This window comes from Martes martes, assembly GCF_963455335.1.
Source record: "Martes martes genome assembly, chromosome: 4".
In the NCBI taxonomy this organism is placed as follows: domain Eukaryota; kingdom Metazoa; phylum Chordata; class Mammalia; order Carnivora; family Mustelidae; genus Martes; species Martes martes.
This window is the reverse complement of record NC_137891.1, coordinates 151,799,599-151,823,336: the sequence shown is the minus strand read 5'-3', so window position 1 is coordinate 151,823,336 and position 23,738 is coordinate 151,799,599. Positions and strand designations below refer to the sequence as shown.

The 23,738-nt window shown below is 40.5% G+C and overlaps 1 protein-coding gene across 2 annotated transcripts in view; it reads right to left on the bottom strand.

Annotated features, from left to right (window-relative positions):
• Window positions 1-138: 138 nt before the first annotated feature.
• Window positions 139-23,738, bottom strand: part of FAF1 (Fas associated factor 1) — a 464,195-nt gene continuing 440,595 nt past the window's right edge. For both annotated transcript variants that reach the window (XM_080801413.1, XM_080801414.1), the window contains one exon: window positions 139-2,284. In XM_080801413.1, coding sequence (XP_080657539.1) covers window positions 2,201-2,284 — 84 coding nt within the window. In that variant the 3' untranslated portion in view covers window positions 139-2,200. The remainder of the gene's footprint in view (window positions 2,285-23,738) is intronic.

Here is a 23,738-nt window from a genome sequence, read left to right as displayed (position 1 = left end):
GACCAGAATGACATCAGTAAACAATGACAATTAGCTGAGGCCTTTCCTGGCAATGAGGACCTATAGGATAGGATTTCATGAGACTGAACTAGGAGAATCTCTCAAGACAGGGTTGAAAAAGGGTGTGTAAACTTCATACACATTCAAGAAGGATTTAATAACTTTTATGAAATCAGTTTCAGAGTAAAGTTTGTATCACTGGGACACAGAAGTGAAGCTGACAGGGCAGAACAATATGATGAAGTCAAACCCAAATCAGATGGAACAGGTTAACCATGAAAGTAAATTCAGAATCCCGTCTCTCCAAATCCTACCAACACTCTTGCTGCTGTTCCTGAGTATGGCCTGGGTTTAGAGTTATAGCTTCTGCATGGAAGCTAAGGTCTACCTGGAAAAAGAAGAGTTGGTGCCCTAGTGCATCTGTAGCATTGGAAATGACTGTCTTTAGTGCCACCAGGTTAGAAAGGTAGGTGTAGACCCCCCCACCCCCCAAAAAAGAAGGTAGGAGTGGAGCTGGAGAGGAAGTGCACAGGTTGAACTCCCTCATATTTGATCTCTTTTCCTTTCAGCCTCCCTGGGAGACCTCTGGAGCTGGAGGAGGTTTGACCCTAAGCAGATGTAGCCCTATCTTTTAGGAACACATCTCTAATGAGAGAGTGCTCAGGGAGGTCCCTGGTTGGAGCACCAGAGAAAAGACACAAGAGGAATTTTCCTGGCGAATATGCACTTCCAGGCAGAGGGAAAATGACCAGCCACATCTTAGGCTTCAGTTAGCGTCTTCTGAAAACCCCTTGAACTGGGCCAGGGGAAAAACCCAGCACTTAGACTGTACTTTGGACAAATACAAAATGTCAAAATCAGAATCCCAAACCCTGGGAGAGAGACTACAGTTAAGATAAAAACAGATATGGAGAAACATTTCGAGACTAAAAAGAAATCATTGGCTGTGAAGGCATAACAGTACTTCCATGAACTAAACTTCAAACCCTGGATCCACAGATTAACAAAAATCCACATTTACTAAATCATTCCCAAATTATTACATGTACCTTCAGGAAACACATGTCTTCTGAGCTGAGCCCCCAAGTCTGTTCTCTTAAATATAAGAGGACAGAATTTTCAGCCATAGGGTGAGATCTCTTTCATTCGAAATGGGAATCTAGTATCTAATACTGAAACGTTAAAAGAATGAAATAGTGGATAAGGTTTTATAGCAGGGCTCAGAGTCCATGGGCTGGCTGATAAGATTTTGGTGATAGACCAGGTACTTAAAATACCAAGTAACAAGGTCCCAACACAAGATGGAGCAGAGGGAGAGAAAAGCAGGAGAGAATTATGTTCGGTGTATGCTGGTGGACCAGCAAACTGGGAGCTGGTATCCATGAGGTTCTAACTACCCAAATGCAAACCTAATAGCAGCTTCTTACAGCTGGACCAGATACCAAAGTCCTGGTACTGGTCCTTTTCACACTATCTCAGCATTCATATAATGTGCTTCAACAGTTTTCCATGCTTCACTGGAACAGCAGATAACTCCTAGGTGGAACCTGGAGACCCAAGGCAGCTGCAATAAATAAATATCTTGCATATATGTCAAGTGCAGTCCTCAAACACAACCTTAAATTTTAGTGAAGAAGTCAGAAAGTACCAACAAAAATGATGACTTTTTTTCCTACAACAATGTTTAATCTCCATGCTGAGAAGTCCCATTTGACTTTTTCCCCCATGCCTTTTAAAATTAGGTGACAAAGTAGAAATCCAGTCATGAAAATAAAAAGGCAGAGGTGCATGAGCCCTGGCTCAATGAGACATATCAAATACATAGCATCCTGGTGTCACAGGGCAGACAGAACTGTCCTAGACAGTGTGGGGAAACGAAGGGTACTGGAGAGGTAAAAATTCTACTTTGTGGTCACTCACACTTGAACAGTGCATTAGTCATTGAACAAGGGTGAGGTGGAGGGGATAAAGGAGAGCTGCAGAGTTGTAATTCTCTATGAGGGCTGGGAACATATACTCGTGGATGGGAAATTTTAAGTAGCTATGTTTATTATTACTTTTTTCCAGCAATCTCGCAAGAGGCAGAAGTGTGACATTGAGTTGAGTGAGACGAGCGTGTAGTTGGGTTGGCAAGGAGCCCTTCTCTTGACGCCGGCCTCTGACTTGTCAAGGAATGGCTGGTTCCACTGCTGGGTCACGTTTACTCTTTTGCTTCAAGGAAAAGGGTTTCTTGAGGGAACAACTTTACCTCCAATAATGATTTATTTGGGTCGAGCTGGGTTACCTAAAAAGAAAGAAAACATATTTAAAAGATTGGAACAAGCGCTCTCTTCTCCACATGGCTTTCAGGTCCTACCTGTGCATACTGATTCTCAGCCGGCTATGCAGTGGCCTGAGCATTTCCAAATTTATTATTTGATGCTCACAATAAACCTGTGACATAGCTGGTGCTATTTCCATCTTAGAACCGAGGAAACCAGAGCTCAGAGAGGTCATGTCTCATAGCTTAGTGGAAGAACTAGCATGTGACCACAGGCAGGCGCAGTTTCAGGAGACTGGACCTCTTCCTGGCAGGTGGGAGGTCTGTGCCTCCTGCACAGCACAGCTTGGCCCACAGAACAGGTGTACTTTAGGAAAGGGTACTGGCTAAACAACTGATTAGCATTCATGGGGATCTCTGCTTGGTTAACTCCTGACAGCATGGAGGGACTTTTCTGCTTGGTCAGAAAAGAGCTAAGTCTTTGGGGCTGATCTTCTGGCTAAGCTTTCCCATAGTAAACTGGACAATGCCTACTCTACCATGCCCAAAGATGGATACCCTCCATTGAGGAGAGTCTTCCTGGGAAGGCGTATCACAGTTTCCTTGTTGGTTGGGTGGGAGGATATTTAGTTTGAAAAAATGAGTCAATGCCATAATAAGACTTTAAATTTTCGAAATAAAAAAATCATTATTTAATCATATGAACTCTCCGTAGAGAGTAAAGCTAGACAAAATCTTGGCTCAGTTGGGAAATGTTAGTCACTTAGGAATCCTAAAGTAGCTTTATGACCTCCTAGGCCAGGGGCAGGGATGGAGGATTTATGAATCTGAGAGTGAGAGAGAGAAAGAAACAGAGTTTTCATATTTATCAGAAGGGAGTATGAATTTTAAAAAGTTGAGAAATACTAGTTTAGTGGAAGTGACAGTGGGCTTTGGAACCGGAAAGATTCCAGTTTAAATCACAGCTGTGTTGGCTATTAGCTTTGTGGCTTTGGAGTTAATATCAACCATGCAGGACTGATGTGAGGATTAAATGAGAAAAAATACATAATTAGCACAGTGTTCAGCACAGAGCACATGTTTAATGATGGCTACCGTGTATGTGAATAACTAAGGATGGACAGGCATACAGATAAATGGACAGGTCTGAGTGTATGTGTGAGATATAGAGGCCCTGGGCCTGTGGTCCTCTGAGAATACAGCATCTGAGGCTGGAGATCTTGTCCTCTGCTCAACCCAAATCACACCTAATGAGATGGCTCTGCTGTCCTCTCCTAGTCAAGGGGGATGAGGGCCCTGGGAGGCCTAGCGTCACAACCAGGCTGGAGAGCTGGAGGAGGAACACTATCTTCAACTGTATCCAGATGGAAACCTGGTATGCCCAGGAGGGTCATTAAGGAGACACATCAACCTCAAGAATCCTCTCTGCTTATAAGGAACCCAGAGCAAAGCGGCTCTATTGGTATCTCTTGGGTTCTGGGCAGATGGGCAGGCAAGGCAGTGGGGAAGGCCCAGCCTGCTGTCTGTCTTCCAATGCACCGGTGGGGCAAGCTGCTGGCAAATGTTTACCCACTTCTCCAATTAACATACAATATTACGCTGTCTCTTGTCAACTGAGCCTCTGCTTCAGACTCTTTGGTATTTTCTGCCCAGCTGCTTCTGCTATTGTTCTTAATTAACATGCCAGAGCTCTTCCGGCATCTTGTGCTTTGTTATTTGTGGTTTGTAAATATGATGTTTGTTGAGAGAAACCATGATCACTGTAGTGCCAGAGCCTATGCATACCAGCAGAAATGCTATAGAGAAAAACAAGCTGGGAGGCTGGAGCCTCAGGCCCAAACCGAACCCTGCCTACTGTCAACACACCAGGTTGGAGGTTCAGAAAACTGTGTCCCAGGCAAGTTAATTGATTTTTCTCTGTCACTTTGGGTGAGATAGCTGGGACTTGAAAAGGAGGAAACTGAAGTTTCTTGACATATAATAGGTGTATTATATGCCAGGGACTTCATGTTATTTCATTTAATTCCTGTAACAACCATGCAAGGTAGGTAGAGATGGCAAAATTGAGGCTCAAAGTGGCTGCCATTTGTTTTAAGGCCACGTGGTTAGTAAGGGGATATCTATACAGTATAATGTTTAAAAAGACTGAAGCAAACTTAAATTCAAATCCCTGTTTTCACTTTAGTACCTATAGACCTTGAAGTTCTACAACCAGAGAGCATAGGTTTTTCATCTCTACAATAAGAATAAATCAGTTTATCCTTCATAGGTTGGTATGACAGTTAAACGGAGTGTTGATAAAGCTTCTGGTACAGTGCCCAAGCCAGAACATGCTCAGTCAGTGGTAGCCATTACTGACTGGAATGTTGCCTTGGAGAGGGGTCCTGGGCTCACTTCAAAGCTGGAGATCTTTTCCCGAAGCCTCCTGGAGCACAGTCCTGCACCAGGCTGCCTTTCTTATTTCTGCCCTGCTGCCCTGCTAGGGTAATGCCTCAGAGAAGCCCTTGGGTTTCCATGAGGCTGTGCTCAACTACTTCACAACAAACATGGCTGTTTGGGGGCTGTTCCTTCTGGTACCCCAGATCAGAAGCAATCGGTTTCCTCTTTGGAGGTTGTTTTAGACAGAAATTTCAAAATGAACAAGAACAATCTCTGCTTCCATTCTTTTTTGCCTGGCATGGACAAAAAGGCTGTAGGGGAACCTAGGGGGATGAAGTTCTCCCCTGCAAGAAAGGTGGTCATGCTGTGGAACCATCCTGCAGTGCTCTGGGTCCCATTCAAGAGGGAACTGCGAAGTGGTGGTGGTGGCTGCCACTACAGGGAAAGGGGTATCTGAAGGACTGCCAAGTAGATCAGACATGTTACGTGCAGTACCAGCTGGCAGGACTGGGACTAGTGAGGTAAAATCACACGGACACAGAATTCAGCTGGCCAGAAAGAACTCTTAAAGTTGCTGGTATGCCGCTGTGCTACTTTCTTCTTTCTCCTTCTGTTCTCTTTCCTTCTTGTTCTTCCTAACCATTATCATAGCAGCAACTATCATTTACTGAGAACCTACCATGTAGCTGGAACCATGCTAAGTACTTTATATATAGTAGTCTAGTCCTCAAAAAAGCCAAAAGAAGTAGGTATGATTACTGCCATTTTACAGTTGAAGATACCATGGGTTATCATATCAAGGTGCAGACAGAATAAGATTTCACACTCAAGTCTGACTCCAGAGCTCATGCTAAACAGAATTGCTTCTGGCTAACATGTCAGTGGGCGGCCTTGTGGCAATGGAGAAGGAGGGATGGGTGGGGACAGTGAGCGCATTCTCTCTTGTCCCTAGAAGCATTCAAATAAGGGCATATTTGAGAAGATCATGATGATAACAGTAATGGCTAACATATATTTGGCATTTATTTTGTTCTGGGCATATGCCAAGCACTTTACATTTATAAAATAATTTAATCTGCATAATAACCTTCTGAGGTAGATACAATTATTATTCCCATTTTACAGATGAGCAAACTGATCCATGGAACACATTAAGTAACTTGCCCAAGGTCTCAAAGCTATTCAGGACAGAGCAAGGATGTGAATCTAGTTTTGGAATCTGTATGTTGAACTGCTAGAATATTCAGCCAGGGGCGTGGCTAAGAGTAGATCCACTCAGAGAAAAAAGTTGGAAGAGATGACCCTGAGGCTGTTTCTAATCAAGATTCTAAGATATAAGATCTTCATTTTAAGAATGGCAAAAGATCAAGGGTCAGGAAAAAAAAAATCCTGAAATGTTTATAAAATACGAATACAAAAACCCAATCTCAGCTTGTGTTCTGCCATTTACCTGGGACTTTACTGAATTATTGACTCTCTAAATCAACAGAGAAACCCATCCTTTGGGACTCCTTGGGAGAGGAGGAGCATTCTCAGATAAGAGACTCTGTCTATGTTAGAAAAGGAAGGTCAATCACCTTGACATTTTATTCATTATACTCAGGGAACCTGAATGATGTATTTTCTTATTAAATTAATACCTTAGCAGTTTGGTTTTGTGAAACTTGTTTATGTTATCAAAAATGGGGCAAAAAGAGCTATTCTTTCCGAGATCAATTTTCTCAGCAGTTTGAACTTTCATATACATCTTATTTCTATTACTTCCTTGGGCTTCAATACCTTTTTAAAAAAAATCTAACATTGCTGCTGAGAAGAATGTGAATCAGTGTGACAGAATCTCATCCTAGGCCATACCAAATAGAGTCCTAGAATGTTAGGGTGACAAGGTTCCTTAAATACCAAAAGTCCAATGCCTTCATTTCACAGGCTGCCCTCCTGAGGCTCACAGAGGTCAAGTGACTTGGCCCAGGTCATACAGTTAAGAGGCAGATGTAGTACTCTACCCCAGAGTTTTTGGCTTCCATTTTGGGGTTCTTTCTAGCCACACCATTCTGCCTCTCACTTGAAAAAAAAAAAGCCTGAGCATAAATATACTACTGCTACTAGGCTGGGGGCTACCTGAGAGCAGGAGCTGAGTGATACTAAAAACAATAGTAGCAGCAATATATGCATAGTACTTATAGTTTATAACATATTTATACACAGTCTAATAGCATAGATATTATTATCAGTCCCTGTTATTTTACTTAATTTTGCTGAAGTAATGCTTTTATTTTAAAATTGAATAAAGGTTAAGTATGGATCTAATATTTTCACCTTTAGAAAAAAATGCTAGGTTCAACAAATGGTGCTGGAACAATTAAACACAGAACGAAAAAAAAAAAAGGATCTAGATGCAGACCTTATACCCTCTTCAAAAATTAACTCAAAATGGATTACAGACTTAAAGGTAAAACACAAAACTATAAAATTCCTAGAAAATAACATAGGACAAAACCTATATGACCTTGGGAATGGCTTTGATTTTTTAGATATAACACCAAAAGCACAATCCACAAAAGAAATAATTGATAAAGCTGGACTTCATTAAAATTAAAAACTTCTGCAAAACACACTGTCAAAAGAATGAGAAGACAAGCCATAGACAGGGGAAAAATATTTGCAAAAGACATATCTGATAAAGAATGATTATCCAAAATATACAAAGAATTCTAAAACTCAACAATAAAAAAATGAACAATCCAATTAAAAAATGGGCCAAAGACCTTAAAGATACCTCATCAAAAAAGAGCTACTACAAATGGCAAATAAATATACGAAAAGATGCTCCACCACATCATATGCTATCAGGGAAATGCAAATTAAATAACAATGAGATACCACTATATGCCTATTAGAATGGCCAACATCTAGAACACCGAAAACACCAAATGCTGGTTGAGGACGTAAAGAAACAGGAACTCTCATTAATTGCTGGTGGGAAGGCAAAATGGCACAGTACTTTGGAAGATAGTTAGTTAGGTGGTTTCTTACAAAACTAACCCTATTCTTACTATATAATCCACTAATTATACTCCTTGGTATTAACCCAAAGGAGCTGAAAACTTACATTCACACAAAAATCTGCACACAGGTGTTCATAGCTTCTTTTTTCATAATTGTCCAAAACTTGGAAGCATCCAAGATGCCTTTCAGTAGGTAAACACATAAATAAATTGTGGTGCATCCACACAGTGGAATATTATCCAACACCAAAAAATGAGCTATTAAGCCATGAAAAGATATGGAGGAATCTTAATGCTAAATGAAAGAAGTCAATCTGAAAAGGCTACATATTGTATGATTCCAACTATATGACATTCTGGGAAAGGCGAAACTATGGAAACAGTAAAAAGATCACTAGTTCCAGGGGTTGGAATGGGGAGAGGGATGAGTAGGCAGAGCACAGAGGATTTTTAGGGCAGTAAAAATACTTTGTGTGATACTATAATGATGGTTATATGTCATTATACATTTGTCCAAACCAGTAGAATGTAAACTACAAACTCTGAGTGATAATGATGTGTCAATGTAGGTTCATCAGTTGTAACATATGTACCACTCTGGTTGAGGGATGTTGTCAATAGGGAATGTTGATAACGGGGGAGGCTATACATGTAAGAGAGTATATGGGAACTCTTTGTACTTTCTGCTCAATTTTGCTGTGAGCCTAAAACTGCTCCAAAAATATGAAGTCTTTAAAAAACATGCTCGGCTGCGTTTTTCTGAACATTCCCAAGGCATTTTAACAGCTTATGAGGGAAATGCCCTGCAGTAGTTCTTGGAAATCATACTTTGGGAATTAGCCACACTCAGTAGATTAGGAAAAGAGATCTAGAGATTGTGTTTACCTGTGATAGCATAAACAGTAGAGGTAGAACCAGAACCCAAGCCTTCTGATTAGTTCCCTAACACTTTCCATTATAACTCCCCACCTCCTTCAGTGGCCTAGTTGTGTTCTTTCTCACTCCATGAATTACATCCTTAACGTTCAGCGTGTGGAAATGGGAAGCAATAGACCACCAGTGGTTTCTCAAATGTATTTTTGCTTTTAGAGTAAAATTTGCATTTCAGAAAATTCCAGCATCTCCAAGGGGAGAAAAAGCTCTGTTCTCATATTTTTTTAATAATTTGGCTGCTCCCCTCTGGGCTATGAGCAGCACCACTTTCTAGACTGTGCTGTGTGCTGACAGCATTGCGAGTGGATGGAACCTTGCATAGCCTGACCCCCCAGGAGCAGCCCTTGGCTACACTGGTGGAAAATTTACAATCCTTTTGTAGCTCACACAGAAAGCAAACACTAGAATCTTACCCATACACCTTCTTCCTCCTTTTCCCTCCCACAGATGTGAAGGACAAGTAGATCCCATAATCTACAACAGACAGACAGACCACGCAGCCTCTGTAAGCACTCCCTCACCTTTCAGCTCTCAGCAAGCTTTCCCTCTTCCATACTCCTTTGTACTGATGGCTAAGGCTGTACATTATCTAATGCTGTCAGGATGTAAAGGGCCAGAATGTATAGGTTCTAGTTTTGGCTCCAGTGGTACAACTTTGGATGAATCACTTTTCTTCTCTATGCTTTAATTTTTGCATTTTTAAAAATGTGGGGGTTAATGATTCAATCAGGTCAACTGGACTGCTGTTGGGCTTTGGAAATAGAAACTCTTGGGTTCAAATTCGAGCTCTTGGCTATGTCAGTAAGATGCTTAGAACTCCAGCTTCCTTCTCTGCTGGATGAAAGGGTTGTTGTAGGGGGCGCCTGGGTGGCTCAGAGGGTTAAGCCTCTGCCTTCAGCTTAGGTCATGATATCAGGGTCCTGGGATCAAGCCCCACATCGGGCTCTCTGCTCAGTGGGGAGCCTGCTTCTCCCTCTCTCTGCCTGCCTGTCTGCCTACTTGTGATCTCTCCTGTCAAACAAATAAAATCTTTAAAAAGAAAAGAAAAGAAAAGAAAAGAAAAGAAAAAAGGGTTGTTGTAGGGATTAAAACAGCCAACACAGAGCCCACACATGGCAACTATTATGATTCAATGTCTTATTTATGTGTCAGTAGATGTCATTTGTATGGTGTGAGCTCCCCAATGACCTAGGGAGAGAGACTTGGGTTGGATTCCATTGCTAAAACCTCCTAACTCTCTGATGGCCGTGGATAAGTTACTTAATTTCTGGTTCATTGTCTATTTATAATATTGAGACATTTTTGCTAACCAGAGTTATGAAGATTTAATAAGATGAAGCTTATAACCATGAAGCATTTCATACTCATGCTTCCACATGGAGGGACTCTGGGATGCTCTCCCCATCTCTCACACACAGTGAGATGAAGACCTATCTGTTTGGTGAATGTGGGTGAAGCATCTAAGCTCAGCCCCTTCCTTTCCCTTTTCTGGAGTCAAACTGCTTCTCCAGTTTTAGACCAAGGACTTCGTGGCCAAGTCTGTCTAATTTAGGGGCAAAGAATATATCAGTAAGCCCCCTGGCTGCAGATTCCAAACCACAATCTCTGATCAACTTTCTCAGTAACAAATGTGATATTTGTACTCCCCCTGAGTCCTTTGTCTGTCTTTCAGTTGGTCTTATGTCTTTCAATTAGTCCTGAACAAGTTAAGTGAAGGGGTATTATTTAAATGACACTTAAAACCCTAAATACCCCCACAGCACTAAACAAGTGCTTAACAATTATGATTTCATATAACTTGATGTAAGAGCCACAACTCTTTTTTCTCGAAGTCTATTCAGCCTTGATTAGAAGATGAGAATCACCTAGTCAGGGCATTATTCAATTCTAAATACATTTCCCACCCATAAAGCCACAACAAAGCTTGTTCTTAAAGACATGCTTCTTTAAACAAGTTATCTGAACACAAAATGAATGTGCTCACAAACTTCCTTCTGAAGAATGTGTACATAACAATGTATTGTTCTACAGCCCTTACACCACCTTCACATATTTTATCTAAACCCCAGAGCTCTTCTAAGAGATTGGACTAATTTATTCTCATTTTAACAGATGACAACACCAAAGCTCAAACAAGGACATTACTTATGGTCATACAACTAGAAATTGGTGGAGCTCACATTTGAACCCACATCTTCTCACTTCAAATCCTGAGCTCTTTCTATCCTAGGAGGCAGCACAAAGGCTGCTTATGTAAGTTCCCAAATTATACTAAAGCTGAATATATATATATATATATATATATATATATATATGCTTTTGTTTCTGTTCAAAATTAGCATTTGCTCTGAGCATGGGAGAACTAATTTTTTTTAAATCATTATTTATTTTGGGGAGAGAGAGAATGAGAGCAGGGGGTGAGGGACAGAGGGAAAGAGAGAGAAAATCTCAAGCAGACTCCCCGTTGAGTCTGCTGAGTGGGGAGCCCACGGCCCTGAGATCATGACCTAGCTGAAATCAAAGGGAGGATGCTTAACCAACTGCACCACCCAGGCTCCCACAACTAATATTTTTGGTATGCTAGGAGTAATCCATTCTGTTAATCACTGAATTAAAAAATCCGTATTAAAAACCACAAGTTTAATTTTTTTAATGTCATTACTACCAAAAAGTTACCATTTATTTGGCATTTTATAAGTGCCACATGCTCTACTAGTTGTTCTACATGTTATCCAATTAAATTGTCATAACAATCCTATGAGATAAGTATTCCTATTATTCCCATTTTATAAATGAATTCTCTAAGGTCAAAAGTGGTTAAGGGATTTGCCCAGGATCACACAGAAAAGATAAGGCTAGAATTTACACCCAGGTTTATGAACTTCCAGACTATATCTGATGCATCCCTCTTCATTGCCTCTTAACCTTTGATCCTACTTCTAAACAGAGAACAGCTAATGTTCCCTTGAGCATAAAAAAATGCATCATAAACATGTATCATAAACATATTCCTATTGTGGTATGGACTTTGTTGTTCTCCAGAGGAACACAGGCTATATTTTGTTACTGTCAACTTGGTCCTAATAGCTAATTGTCCATAGTCTTTAAATACTTCCTGATGAGGTGGGAATCCCTGAAGAGGCCAATTATACCCACAAAGTATCAGAGGGAGAACTTAAGAACTGATCTGCTAGTCATATGCTGGTCAGGGTGTGAAAAGGCATTGGTAACTATAAAGTCCTTTGCAAACGTAAGGGATTCTTCCTCCTCTTCCTCCTCAAGCACAGCAATGCCGGTTTTAGCTCCTAGCAACTTCTCCTCTACATTTGCTATAGGTGGTAATGCAATCCCAAAAGGAACTGTCAATCTGGAAGGGTCCCACTATGTGACTACTCTATAGCTTATTTCCATCCCAGCTTCCTGTGTAGTATCTGGACCAGTATGTCTCCTTGGATCACAGGAAAGAAGGAAGCAGCACTGGGGCAAGAGTGTCTAGAAAACAATGACAGATGCTCCTCTTTTCTTTTTTTATTTTTTTTTTAAATTTTTTAAAAAAATTTATTTATTTGTTAGAGAGAGAGCGAGCGAGCACAGGCAGACAGAGTGGTAGGCAGAGGCAGAGGGAGAAGCAGGCTCCCCGCTGAGCAAGGAGCCCGATGTGGGACTCGATCCCAGGATGCTGGGATCATGACCTGAGCCGAAGGCAGCCGCTTAACCAACTGAGCCACCCAGGCATCCCAGATGCTCCTCTCTTCATTACTAAACTGTGGTAGAGTAACTGGTATGCTACAGAGTGAGGCTGGGTGGCTTTCTGCAGTTGCGAAGAATAGGGTCCTACTTTTTTTTTTTTTTTTAAGATGAGAAGAAGGGAGAAGGAAAGAAAAGATAAAGGAAGAACAAAGGGAGAGATGACTAAAGTGACAAAGGGATAAAAATTATATCTTGTAGGTTGCCCTATCTGTTCTTTGTTTTCTCACATTATAATAATGGTGACAGTTCACCATTTTCTGGAGCTTACTAGGTGCTAATTCTTCTAAGTGGTTCATAAGCACTACACAACACTGTGAGGGAGGTGCTATTACCTACACTTTAAAAATGAGAAATAGAAGCTCAGAGAAATTATATAACCTGCCTAAGACTGCACAGGCAGGAAGTGGCAGAGCAAGGATCTGAAACTAGGTCTGGCTCCAAAGTCTGTGTTCATAATCACCACACCAGATAATATTAGTATTGTAGTCATACACTGGACTATTCTAAGTTTCTCGCTTAGAAGGACCATCCTCTTCATGTAACTGAAGCACATTATCTCCCCCAAACAGTGTATTACTATGTCAGGCATTTGGACAAATTTCTAGCTCCTCGATTATCACAAACCCTGTGATTGTTAGAACTGAGGGGATTTTTATTATTTATTTAATTTATTTTTTAAATTTTTATTTATTTGGGAGAGAGCAAGCACATGGAGGGAGAGGGGGAGGGAGAAGCAGACTCCCCCCACTAAGTGGGGAGCCCAATGTAGGGCTCAATCTCAGGACCCTGAGATCATGACCTGAGCCGAAGGCACACGCTTAACCGAATGAGCCACCCAAGCATCCCTGGGGGAGATTTTCAAAGGTTATCTCTGTAATAGATGGGACAGAAAAATTCAGTGAGGGAAAAGAACTTACCATAGATTACTTAGCACTCATGGCAGATATGGGACCAATTCTAGATTCTTTATTCCCAGCCTATGCCTTTAGACAGTCTTTTTAATGAGGACACCAACTCTAAGTATTACCACTGTCAAAATGGCCTCAAACGTGGCATACTGTCAGGCAGATCCTGAATACCAAATGAAAGATGTGACCCTTTCCTTGCATTGGTATTCTTCATAGTGACTTTGGTCACTACACTATTAAACAACAGTGTTAGAAGGGAAAAGCCCAGAGAGAACAGAGAGGTTTCTATCAAGATGGGTAGCATGGGGGTGGGAAGGAAAACCTCTTTAGCTAGAAACAGAAGATCCAAGGGTGCAGAGTAAATGTAAAAGGCAGAAAAAGAGTAAAAGAATAGCATAAAAAAATGAAAACAGGCATGTGTCTTCATTCTGGGAAGACAGTTCCCAAGATTTGTCCCTCTTGGGCTCTGGAAGACATGATTTCAAGTAAATAAAAGAAGTCCTACTTTATAGAATGGTTCACAAGCTCACTGTCCCTGAAAGCTTAATAAATGGGGGGGTACAGGCAAATTCATGAATGAGGATTCTATGCTGTGGCAAGAGAAATCTATGCAGATTAGCCCCAGCGGTGTGCCAGGATGCTAGCCTCCTCATCCCTTAGGGCAACTCGGATCCTCAGGGCTGGGTTGCCTCTAACCCTGAGCAGCTTAGTGTGGTTACTCCAATGAGGCACACAAACATTTTCAATGTGTGCAGTGATTTGTAAAAGGCTGGAATTATTGGTCTGGGGGACATGCCTCACTTTCAAGGGCTGATATCATGGAAGGCAGCCAGGTCCTTGTATAAACAGTTCCTAGGATGCCTCTAATAAAAGACTGGTCTATAATGCTAACATTGTGTTTGGAGAGAAACCCGTTAACTGGTCAGGTTCAGAACTGTTACCTCAGCGTAAAAACCTTCTGAAAAACCCTAATTATTGTTTGCCCGAAAGTTTTACCACTAGGCCTTTAAGTGCTAATTAGGGAGGCAGTAAGAAAAAGCACTGGTGGGTTTTGAATTCTAGTTCTGCCTGTATGCTCTTGAGCAAGTCATTTAACCTCTAGAAGACCCAAATTTCTCATCTGCAAGCTGGTGACATCACCCAACAACAAACAGGTTCTAATGAACCATCTCCCTCTTTCCTTCTGGGTCTCTCTTTCACACTGTCACTTGAGAGAGTTGAACAAAATGTCCGATTCTGCCTCTCTCCTACTTAAAATTCTACATGATTCCTTACTACAACAGGATAGTCCCCTTTTGCTTTGGCCTCATTTTCCCAATTTGTAAATGGATGGTGTTTCTGGCAAGGCTTATAGCGCATCCATAATGGAAGACATGGCTGGAAAGACAAGTCTGGAGATAGATCATGAAGGGCTTGAATGTCTTATTAGGTTTAGTTTAAGCTTTCAAAAAAACCTTTTCTTCCTGGCTTCAGAGGGATCTGGAGTGGCATGCTTGGCGTGCTCTTCAGGCAGAGTGGCTAGGGGGAAAGTGAGCATTTTGAATGCATTTTAGTACTCAAGCAGAGCCACATGAGCGGGTGTGTGCGTAACGCTGCACGCAAACGCCGCTCAAGAGCTGGAGCTTTGAACAGGAGTTAAAAGAGTTGAGTCCCTAACGACATACAAAAGACTTGCCGGTGTGATTTATTCTGATGTATTTACTTATCCAATTACCAAAACAGCAGGAGATCATTAAATTTTCTAGTTACCAGATGCAGCACGTTCAATATCTTAAATGTTACCAAGGCTCTCTCTGAGCTATTTTGATATTACATTTCATCTGCCCAAAAGCTTATGAAACTGGAAGGCAAGAATCATGAACAGAACAGGTGTTTTCTTTGAAGGTTGGTCCAGCAGGCACCTGTACAATACCAAACTTACACAAGAAACTCCCAGATTCTCTCCTGGACTTAAGGAAAAGTACCATGATGAGAATTTGGGAGAGAAGATGCTAAGGAAGTACTAGAAGGTGGCTTGGGATATGCATTTTACCTAACCAGAATTTCTTCATGCTCATTTCCTGTCATTTCAGTTCTCATGTCCACAGAAGGTCAGGGCTCAAAGTAGAGGAGGAGAGAAGGGAACAAGCACCCTTTGAGAGACTGCAAACCTGGCCCCTAACTCTAGCACACAGCTTCTACTGTGACCTTGGGCAAGTCACTTTTCCTCCTCTGAGTTTCCTTCTGTTAGATAAGGATGTTGCATCTGATGCACCACTTAGATACCTGCTAGGGGCGTCTACACAGCTTGTCTTCCACTGCGTTGTACATGAATGCCTCCTGCACGACACTGAGAAACTTAAACACAGGAACTGTGCGCTTCCTCTATTTCCAGCTTCCAGCAAAGAACCTGGTGCATTATATGCTCTCAATAAATACTTGCCGAATAAATGATTAAACCAGAGATGTACAACAAGGAACACTGAAAAATACAGAGCAAGCCTCTATTAACATTTGTAAAGTTAGGCAGTAAAATAGATGTTTATTCTGTTTTCTTTTGGAAAAAAAAATCAAGTAAGTGACATTTGGGCCTAAATGTTTTGAAAGGATGGTGGTGGCTTGGCCCTAACACTCTTTCTCTAAATACTATCCCCTCACAGACCTTATGCTCTAGCCAGTTACAGCAGTTTGTTATTCCCCAAATATGTCTGGTGCTTCTCCTCTCAGAACTTTTGCTTATGTTGTTTCCTCTACTGGACTGTCCCTCCTCCCTAGTTCCATCTGTTGAAACTTATATGTCCTTCAAGGCTCATCTCAAATGCTACCTCATCTACAAATCGAGGCTTAAGTGATGGAGCCTAAATTAATCCCATTCTTTGGTTCCTTGTAACAGAGTTAATCCTAAGTGGCATCTTCTCCCATTCACTGGGCTGTGGGTTCCTGGAACACAGGGGCCATATATGTTTATTGTGGTCTCTCCCTCGTGCCTATTCTATACATGCTCTGCCTGTGGTCAGTCCACATTTGCTGCACTAATACCTCTGTTTCACCTCAGGCTTCTCAGACAAGGTGATTGCCAACGTCTATTGGCAGACTTATGATCAGCATTTGAAATGTAGATACTGGCAAGTTGACCTTGTCCTTTGCTAAACCAGCACTACTGTACTGTACTTGTACTTGACCAGGCAAGGCTACCCATTTCTGGAGGATCTAGCTCAAAGGATCAGCTACAGTCTCACACTGAGTTATTTGTCTATTGTGCCTCTCAGGTTTGTCTATGAGTCTGTATCTCCAGGTAGGTTGAAATCAGAGGGCACAATATTAGGTCTCACTGGCTATCTATCCTCAGGGCCTAGTGTATTGCTGGAAACAATGTGAATTCAACAAGTGTTTGTTGAAGGACTGACCTACTGAATGACTGAATATGGGTTCCCCACTCCTCCCTGGAGTGTGCACTAATCCAAAGAAAGGGAGTCAAGAAGAGCTGTATTCCCAGGCCCCTTCTCCCTAGCCTTATTCCAACAGCAGGCAGAGCTTGTTAGTAATACCATTAATAGGTCACCCTAGTAGGTCCCCTGGCTGTGTTCCTTGCCTCAGTCAGTCCTGCTGCACAGACATAGAGACTGACAGTAAGTTTGCATCAGTTGCCCTTTCAGAAGGGACAGATTTTTCCCTATTTAAACTGCTGTTGGAATTGGCTAATTAGAAAGATTTAAAAAATCTTAATACTCTAAACAGAGAAAACTGGTTCTGAATTATTAAACAACATTTTCAATGCATCTGAATAACCTTAAATGACTTAGCTGCCACCTGATCCTAAGCTCTGGCTCAGATAAATAAATGTGAAATATTGTCAAAGCCCCAGCTTACAGGAGCCTCAGCTACAGTAAATAAAAGCTTAAGTCCCCATAAACTGCCTGGGACAGAGACATTCTCATATAAAAGGAGAGAAGATGATCTTAAATAAAGCCAGTGCGACCAGAAACCTAGTGGTTTTGCTCTAGCTTTCAGAACACTGCTGTCAACAAGGCAGGTATTATCTATACGCAGGTCATTTCATCATAGAGTCACATAGTATCAGGGCTGAAAGAAGATTAAGAAATACTTATTTTAATCTCTTCATATTTCAGATAAAGAACCTAAGACCCAGAGAAATATGTGCCTTGCTTGAAATCACACAACAAATGGTTGAAAGAACTGAAATTCTGCTCCAGATGCCTGGCTCCCAGGTTAGTTCCCTTCCTAGTCTATCACACTCTTCTGAGACTGTCCTGCTGGAGACGTCAAAAGGAGAGATTGGCAACTGGCTGTTAACAAAAACACCTGAAAATTTTAACCAAATGGGTGACTACTAGAGTTTAAATTCCAGAAATTCCATGGTTTCCCCCAAGACTTTGGAGTTCTCCTCCATGACTTTGCAGGGGGAGGGGACTGGGAGAAATATGGAGGTAGGGGGAGAGACATGGAGGGAAACCAGGAATAAGTGAGGGTGAATGTACTATACTGTGGTCCTTCTCTTGAGCCTCTGCTCAAGCCCCAAGGACAGCATGAGTTTCTACCTGGTGAGATGGAAAATAGTAAAGCAAAAACCAAATAAAAACAGTGGATGCATGAATGGGTAGGAATACTTTATTTCTTTTCTTTTATTTACTAAACAAATATTTCCTGAGTGTTTACTACAATGTTGGGATCTGCACTAGGCATTGGGACAAACAGTTAGCAAAGCACTACCTCTGTCTTCAAGGAATGGAGAAGCTAGGACAGGATATAGACAAGAAATCGGCCCACTGTAATTCAGACCAGTAAAGGGCTATGATAGGAAACAGGTTCACCAGGGGAGCACGAAGAAAGTAAGCACCTCAGTCCTAGGGTGTCAATTAGCTCCTTAGTTCTCCTTCCTCCTTGACTCATTCTAATATGCACAACTATTTCCTACAATCAAATTAACCATTTTTCTGACGTATACTTTTATACATAATAATTCAGTATTAGTTGCCCACTATGTGCCAAGCACAATACTAGGCAATACTCAAATAAGTTAGACACAATCCCAAATAATTTGATGTCTATAATTCTTTTTTTTGTTTGTTTAAAAAATACACATCTTACCTTCATTTTGTGACTATGTAAACTTGGGCCAAGCATTTCTGCTTTTGTTATCTTTTGGTTTTCCTAGGCCTTGATCAAGTTCCTTTTCTTCTCTGTATCTTGGTTGTTTCATCTATAAAATAGGGGTCTTTTCTAGTTCTCACAATCTAAAATACATGCAAGAGGAAAGCCTGTTCACACGGGGTGCTTATGTTAAAACCAACTAGAGGAGGGAAAGTGAAATAAATCTGGAAGTGCCAAAGGAATCTTCAGCTTTGGGATTCAGCCACAGACATTAAACCTGCAGCTTTGAGGTTCTGCTGCTAGGTAAAGAGTAGGGTGTGGTCAGGGTGCAGTAGGCTGGGGCTGGGGCTGAGGCTGGAGCTGGAGCTGGAGCTGGCATTGCAGTGAGGCCCGGGGGGGATTTGGCATGTTGATGCAAGTGCTAATGCACTCTGGAACTCCAGCACTGGCTTTGAAAATTACAAGGAGTGTCTGGAAAAGGTTAATCTTTACATATACACGTTTGCAGTTGTTTGTATTTACAATGGGGTTATTATACAGACTTTAAGTGAGTAAAGCATGTCTGCAGAAGCACCTGGAATATTGAGCACAGAACTAATGATTTTTTATTTATGGCCAGATGGAGTCAGATTGGATTGTATGTAAAGTTTTCAAAAGTTTATTTGATTTCTGACATAGCAATTTTGAATGGTATAGTGCTTTATAGACCCCTTATAAAATAAAATTTTTGGGCAAAGTAAATAATTTTGTAAAGGTTTAAATACATCAACATACCTATATATAAAATTAGTAACAGTCACGCCATTATATGTTTTCATGGTATAGGGAAAGGATTTGATTTTCGGGAATTAAATACTGGTATTGACGTTTATTGTACAAGCCTGAAAAATTTAAGCTCTCTAAGCTTCCATGTCCTTACCTGTAAAATGGGAATAATATCTATCTTTCAGAGAACTAATATACTTGATTATGCACAAAAATAAATGGTTTTTATTCATTGTTATCACTCCCTACCACTCTAAGTCCTTTGTAGAGTAGAAAGGGCAAAAAAGCAGATTTTGTGAAGGCTCTGAATTCTATGCAGCTTCCATGAAATGGCTAGAACTCCCTCAAACATATTTTTAAAACTCCTTTGTGTATTTCTTTAATTTGGTTAGAAAAATAAATGATGAGTTTTCTTACAGAATACCACTGGTTCTCTGAATATCTCTGTGGGTTAACAAAAACCTTTCCTCTTCTTGCCATCAACTTCATCATAACAGCTTAGACATACTGAGCATTTACTATATGCTGGTGCTTTATAAGTATCTGTTCATTTCATTTTTACAACAGCCCTCTGAAGTAGGTGCCGTCTTCCTTACCTTACCCGTGAGGAAACTGAGCTCTATAGAGGTTAAGTAATTTGCCCAAGATCAAGGAGTTAGGAAATGGCAGAGTTGAGATTCAGTCTCGGATGCCAGAATCCCATCTCTTAACCACTACCTTATTCTGTCTATCACTCATCACCTTCAAATCCACTCTAGTCACTGCCAGGGGCATTTTCTGGTGTTGAGCCAGTCCAGGGTTTAAGTCTTTATCCTCTCTTAGAAAGCACCACCTAGACCTTCTCTTGGTACCCTGGACTAAACAAGTATGTCTCAAGTGAAATCTGCTTCCTTTTTTTTTTTAAGAGAAAATCAACAGACCTTTTATTAGTTAAGGCACATTATAGCTAGCTAGTAATACAGCTCCATAAAATACTTCTGGCAGCTTCCGAAACATAAGTTTCATAAAAAATAATCTTTAGATAATTCAGACAAACGAAATGTTTGAGGAGGATGCAGTTTTCAAATTGAAGCAGTAAACTGGTCTAAAAGAACACAAGGACTCATTGGGAAAGGTCTTGGACAAGCTAAGAGAAGTCAGGACCAACATACCTTGTCAGGGAGAGACAATGAGACCCAGATCCAGAACTCTCGGCCCTAGACCGGTAGTCTCTTGTCCTTGGGTAATACATTCACCTGTGCCCTGCCTCACATTTCTCAGCCTAAAAGTATCTGCTTCACCTGACAGGGTTGTAGTGAAGACCTTTTTCAGGATAGCAAAGGTAAAAATGCTTTGTAAACCTAAAAATAGAAAAGACTGTAATTTAGTTCATGAGACTAGTTTTGCCCGATTATGAAATCTGCCTCCATATCTGTCTTCCCTGATTTGTGTATGTGGCAAATACCATTCTTCTCATCATTCAGGCTGGAAACTTTTAAGTTACCTCTGACAACTCCTTTTCCGTCCCCACCCCCTACTGGACATAGTTTGACAATCACCAAATCCCACTGATTCTTCCTTTCTCCTGATTTTGCTGCCTTTTCTTCATTCCTATTGATGCCATTTTAGTTCAGATTTCCATAGCCTATTTATCTTGCCTACTGTAACAGTCCTATCTGGTCTCCTTTTTTTCCAGGCTCTCCCTACTCTAATCCTTCTTGACAAAAATAACCCACAAGTTTTAGATAATAAAGAAAAGGCAAAAATATGAAATCAAAAGACCTAAGTGGAGCCATTGCTCTGCAACTTACTAGCTACGTCAATTTGTGTTAGCCACTTGGCAGCTGTTAAGACTAAATTTCTCATCTTTATTACAAGGGTTAACAGCTATCTTAACTAGTTCCAGTTTCCACTAGACTTGTTTTTGTGAGGGAAAGAACTTTGTCTAGCTTATTCACTACCATAGCCCCGATGCCTCATGCATAAGAGGTACTCAAATAATATTTCCTAGATTAATGGGGCACCTGGGTGGCTCAGTGGGTTAAAGCCTCTGCCTTCGGCTCAGGTCATGATCCCAGGGTCCCGGGATCGAGCCCCGCATCTGGCTCTCTGCTCAGCGGGGAGCCTGCTTCCCTTCCTCTCTCTCTGCCTGCCTCTCTGTCTACTTGTGATCTCTGTCAAATAAATGAATAAAATCTTAAAAAAAATATTTCCTAGATTAATAAATAGAAGACTCTTCAGTATTTTTTCATCTTCTATTTCAATTCCTTCTGTGCCCAACTTCATATCCTAAATTCCATCACAGAAAACTGTGCAATTCCCCAACATATGCTGGAACATATGCTGGCTTATATTCCTATGGTTTTTGTACATACTTCTGCTTGGCAAATGTCCATTTTTTAAAAACTTTTTATTTTGAAAAAACTATAAACTCATAGGATGTTGCAAAAATAGCAGAGTCGAGTCCCTTGTATCCTTCACCCAGTTTCTCCCAATAGTACCATCTTATTTAACTATAGTATAATAAAAAACCAGGAAATTGACACTAGTATCATACTATTAACTAGACTACAGGCCTCCTTCACATTTTATTTGTTCTTACATCTATTCATTTGAGTGTGTGTATGTGAATGGTTATATGCAATTTTATCTCATGTGCAGATTTGTATAACCACCACTACAATTAAGATACAGAATAAAGCTACGAAATTTATAGTCACAACCATCCCCTACAACCATACCCTCTATCCTTATTTCCTGGCAACTACTAATTTGTTTTCCATCCTTACAATTTTGTCAGTTCAAGAATGTTATATAAATGGAATCATCCAGTATATGCAACCTTTTGCATATCCTTTTTCCACTCAGCATAACACCTTTGAGATCCATCCAAGTTGTTTCATATATCAGAGTTCACTCCTTTTTATTGCTATTCTTTTTTCTTTTACTTAAATTCAGTTGCTATTCCTTTTTAAAAATACTTTGTCCCAACTCTGTTTCTTCTGTGAAGCTTTACTGATCTCCAAGTAGAACTAAAGCCTCTACTATTCCTTGGGTTCCCATTATAGCCAGCATGGGCTGTCCAATGCTTTTGACCTTTGAATATCTTTATTTGTTCATTCATCTATAAGAGTTTTTGGTTACATTTTGTATCTTTAGTGCCTAGCAGGTACCTGATAAAACTAGGCATGTATTAAATATTTATTAAATTAATAAATATAGACTAATTTACAAGTTACAGGTAAAAGTATTTTTGAAAGTGGCAAAATGCTATGCAAGTATTCCTAAAAGGCTACACAGCTCATATTACAGTTGGTCTTCATGACTTCAGATCCCAATGAATATTAGAATATTCATTTACTTGTTTATATTCATTTGTAGCTCCAAAATCCATACTTGAAGTACTTTAATGGTCATGTGAGAACATGTATAGAGTGGTGAAAAATGTGTCTGATACCCATGTTCCCAAATGAGGTTGAACAAGGTAATACTGCTTTATTGTTTTAGCTCTCATAATATAAACAAATGTTCTTCTGAAAGACTTAGTATCATGCTTTTTGCATTTTTGTGCCTTTTTTCTTTTTGGTGATTTTGCTATTTCAGATGGCCCCCAAGCATACTCCTGATGTGCTGTGTGGTGTTTCCAAGTTTAAGGAGGCTGTGATATGCCTTATGGAGAAAATGTATGTGCTATATAAACTTAATTCAGGCATGAGTTACAGTATTGCTGGCCATGAGCTCAATGTTAATGAAACATTATATGTTAAATAAGTGTCTTTAAACAGAAACACACATAAAACAAAGTTATGTATTGACTGGTTGATGAAAACTTGTAACCAGAGGCTCATAGAAACTTAACCCTGCACTTCTCTTAGGAGCAATATTAAGTATTTGCTAACTCAGTGTTTGTGGCAACTTTATACAACATTAACTACTGTGAAAAATTAAAACTGACTGTACTTCTTCAGTTCTAAAACCAACAGCTCCCTATAACATACAGAATGAAATAAGAATATGGTAATTTTTTAACCCAGGTACACTGCTCACCACAATCTGTACCACTGACACAGACCTTTTTGTTTAGCCAAAACAGTGTATTCTTCATCATGTTGTGCCTCATTTGGCAGGATGTGTCATCCTGTGTCTGCTAGGGTGATTTCCTGCCTTATCTCCCCCATCAGACTTGGCCTTGTAGACTAAGACCATGTCATAATCATCATCACACCCACCATAGTGTGCCACCCCTATATCCTTCTATCCATCCTATATCCACTCATATTCTGTGGATCCCTACTCTGCAGTAGGCCTATATAAGCCTAGTGTCAGAAACTGGAGATGCAAAGACAAATAAGATGCAGTATAGCTATTGCCCTAAACGAACTTACACAGAGTAGACCCTAGAGGACTCGGCATAAATGAGGTAAAAATCTCCAGGAGGAAACAAGCCTGTCTCTCACCCTAGCAAAAATGTCATAGACTAATTCAGGAATGTTTCCAGCTATGAAAGAAATCTGCTGGTTTGGTAAAACAGAAGGCAGATATTAAACTAGGTATTTCTAGTTGAACATCACTCTCAAACAATTGTTATTAGGCCCCTAACACACAGGATTTGATATCCTTACTTGAAACCTGGTAGTTTCCAAAAAGTTAACATCAGACAAAGATTCT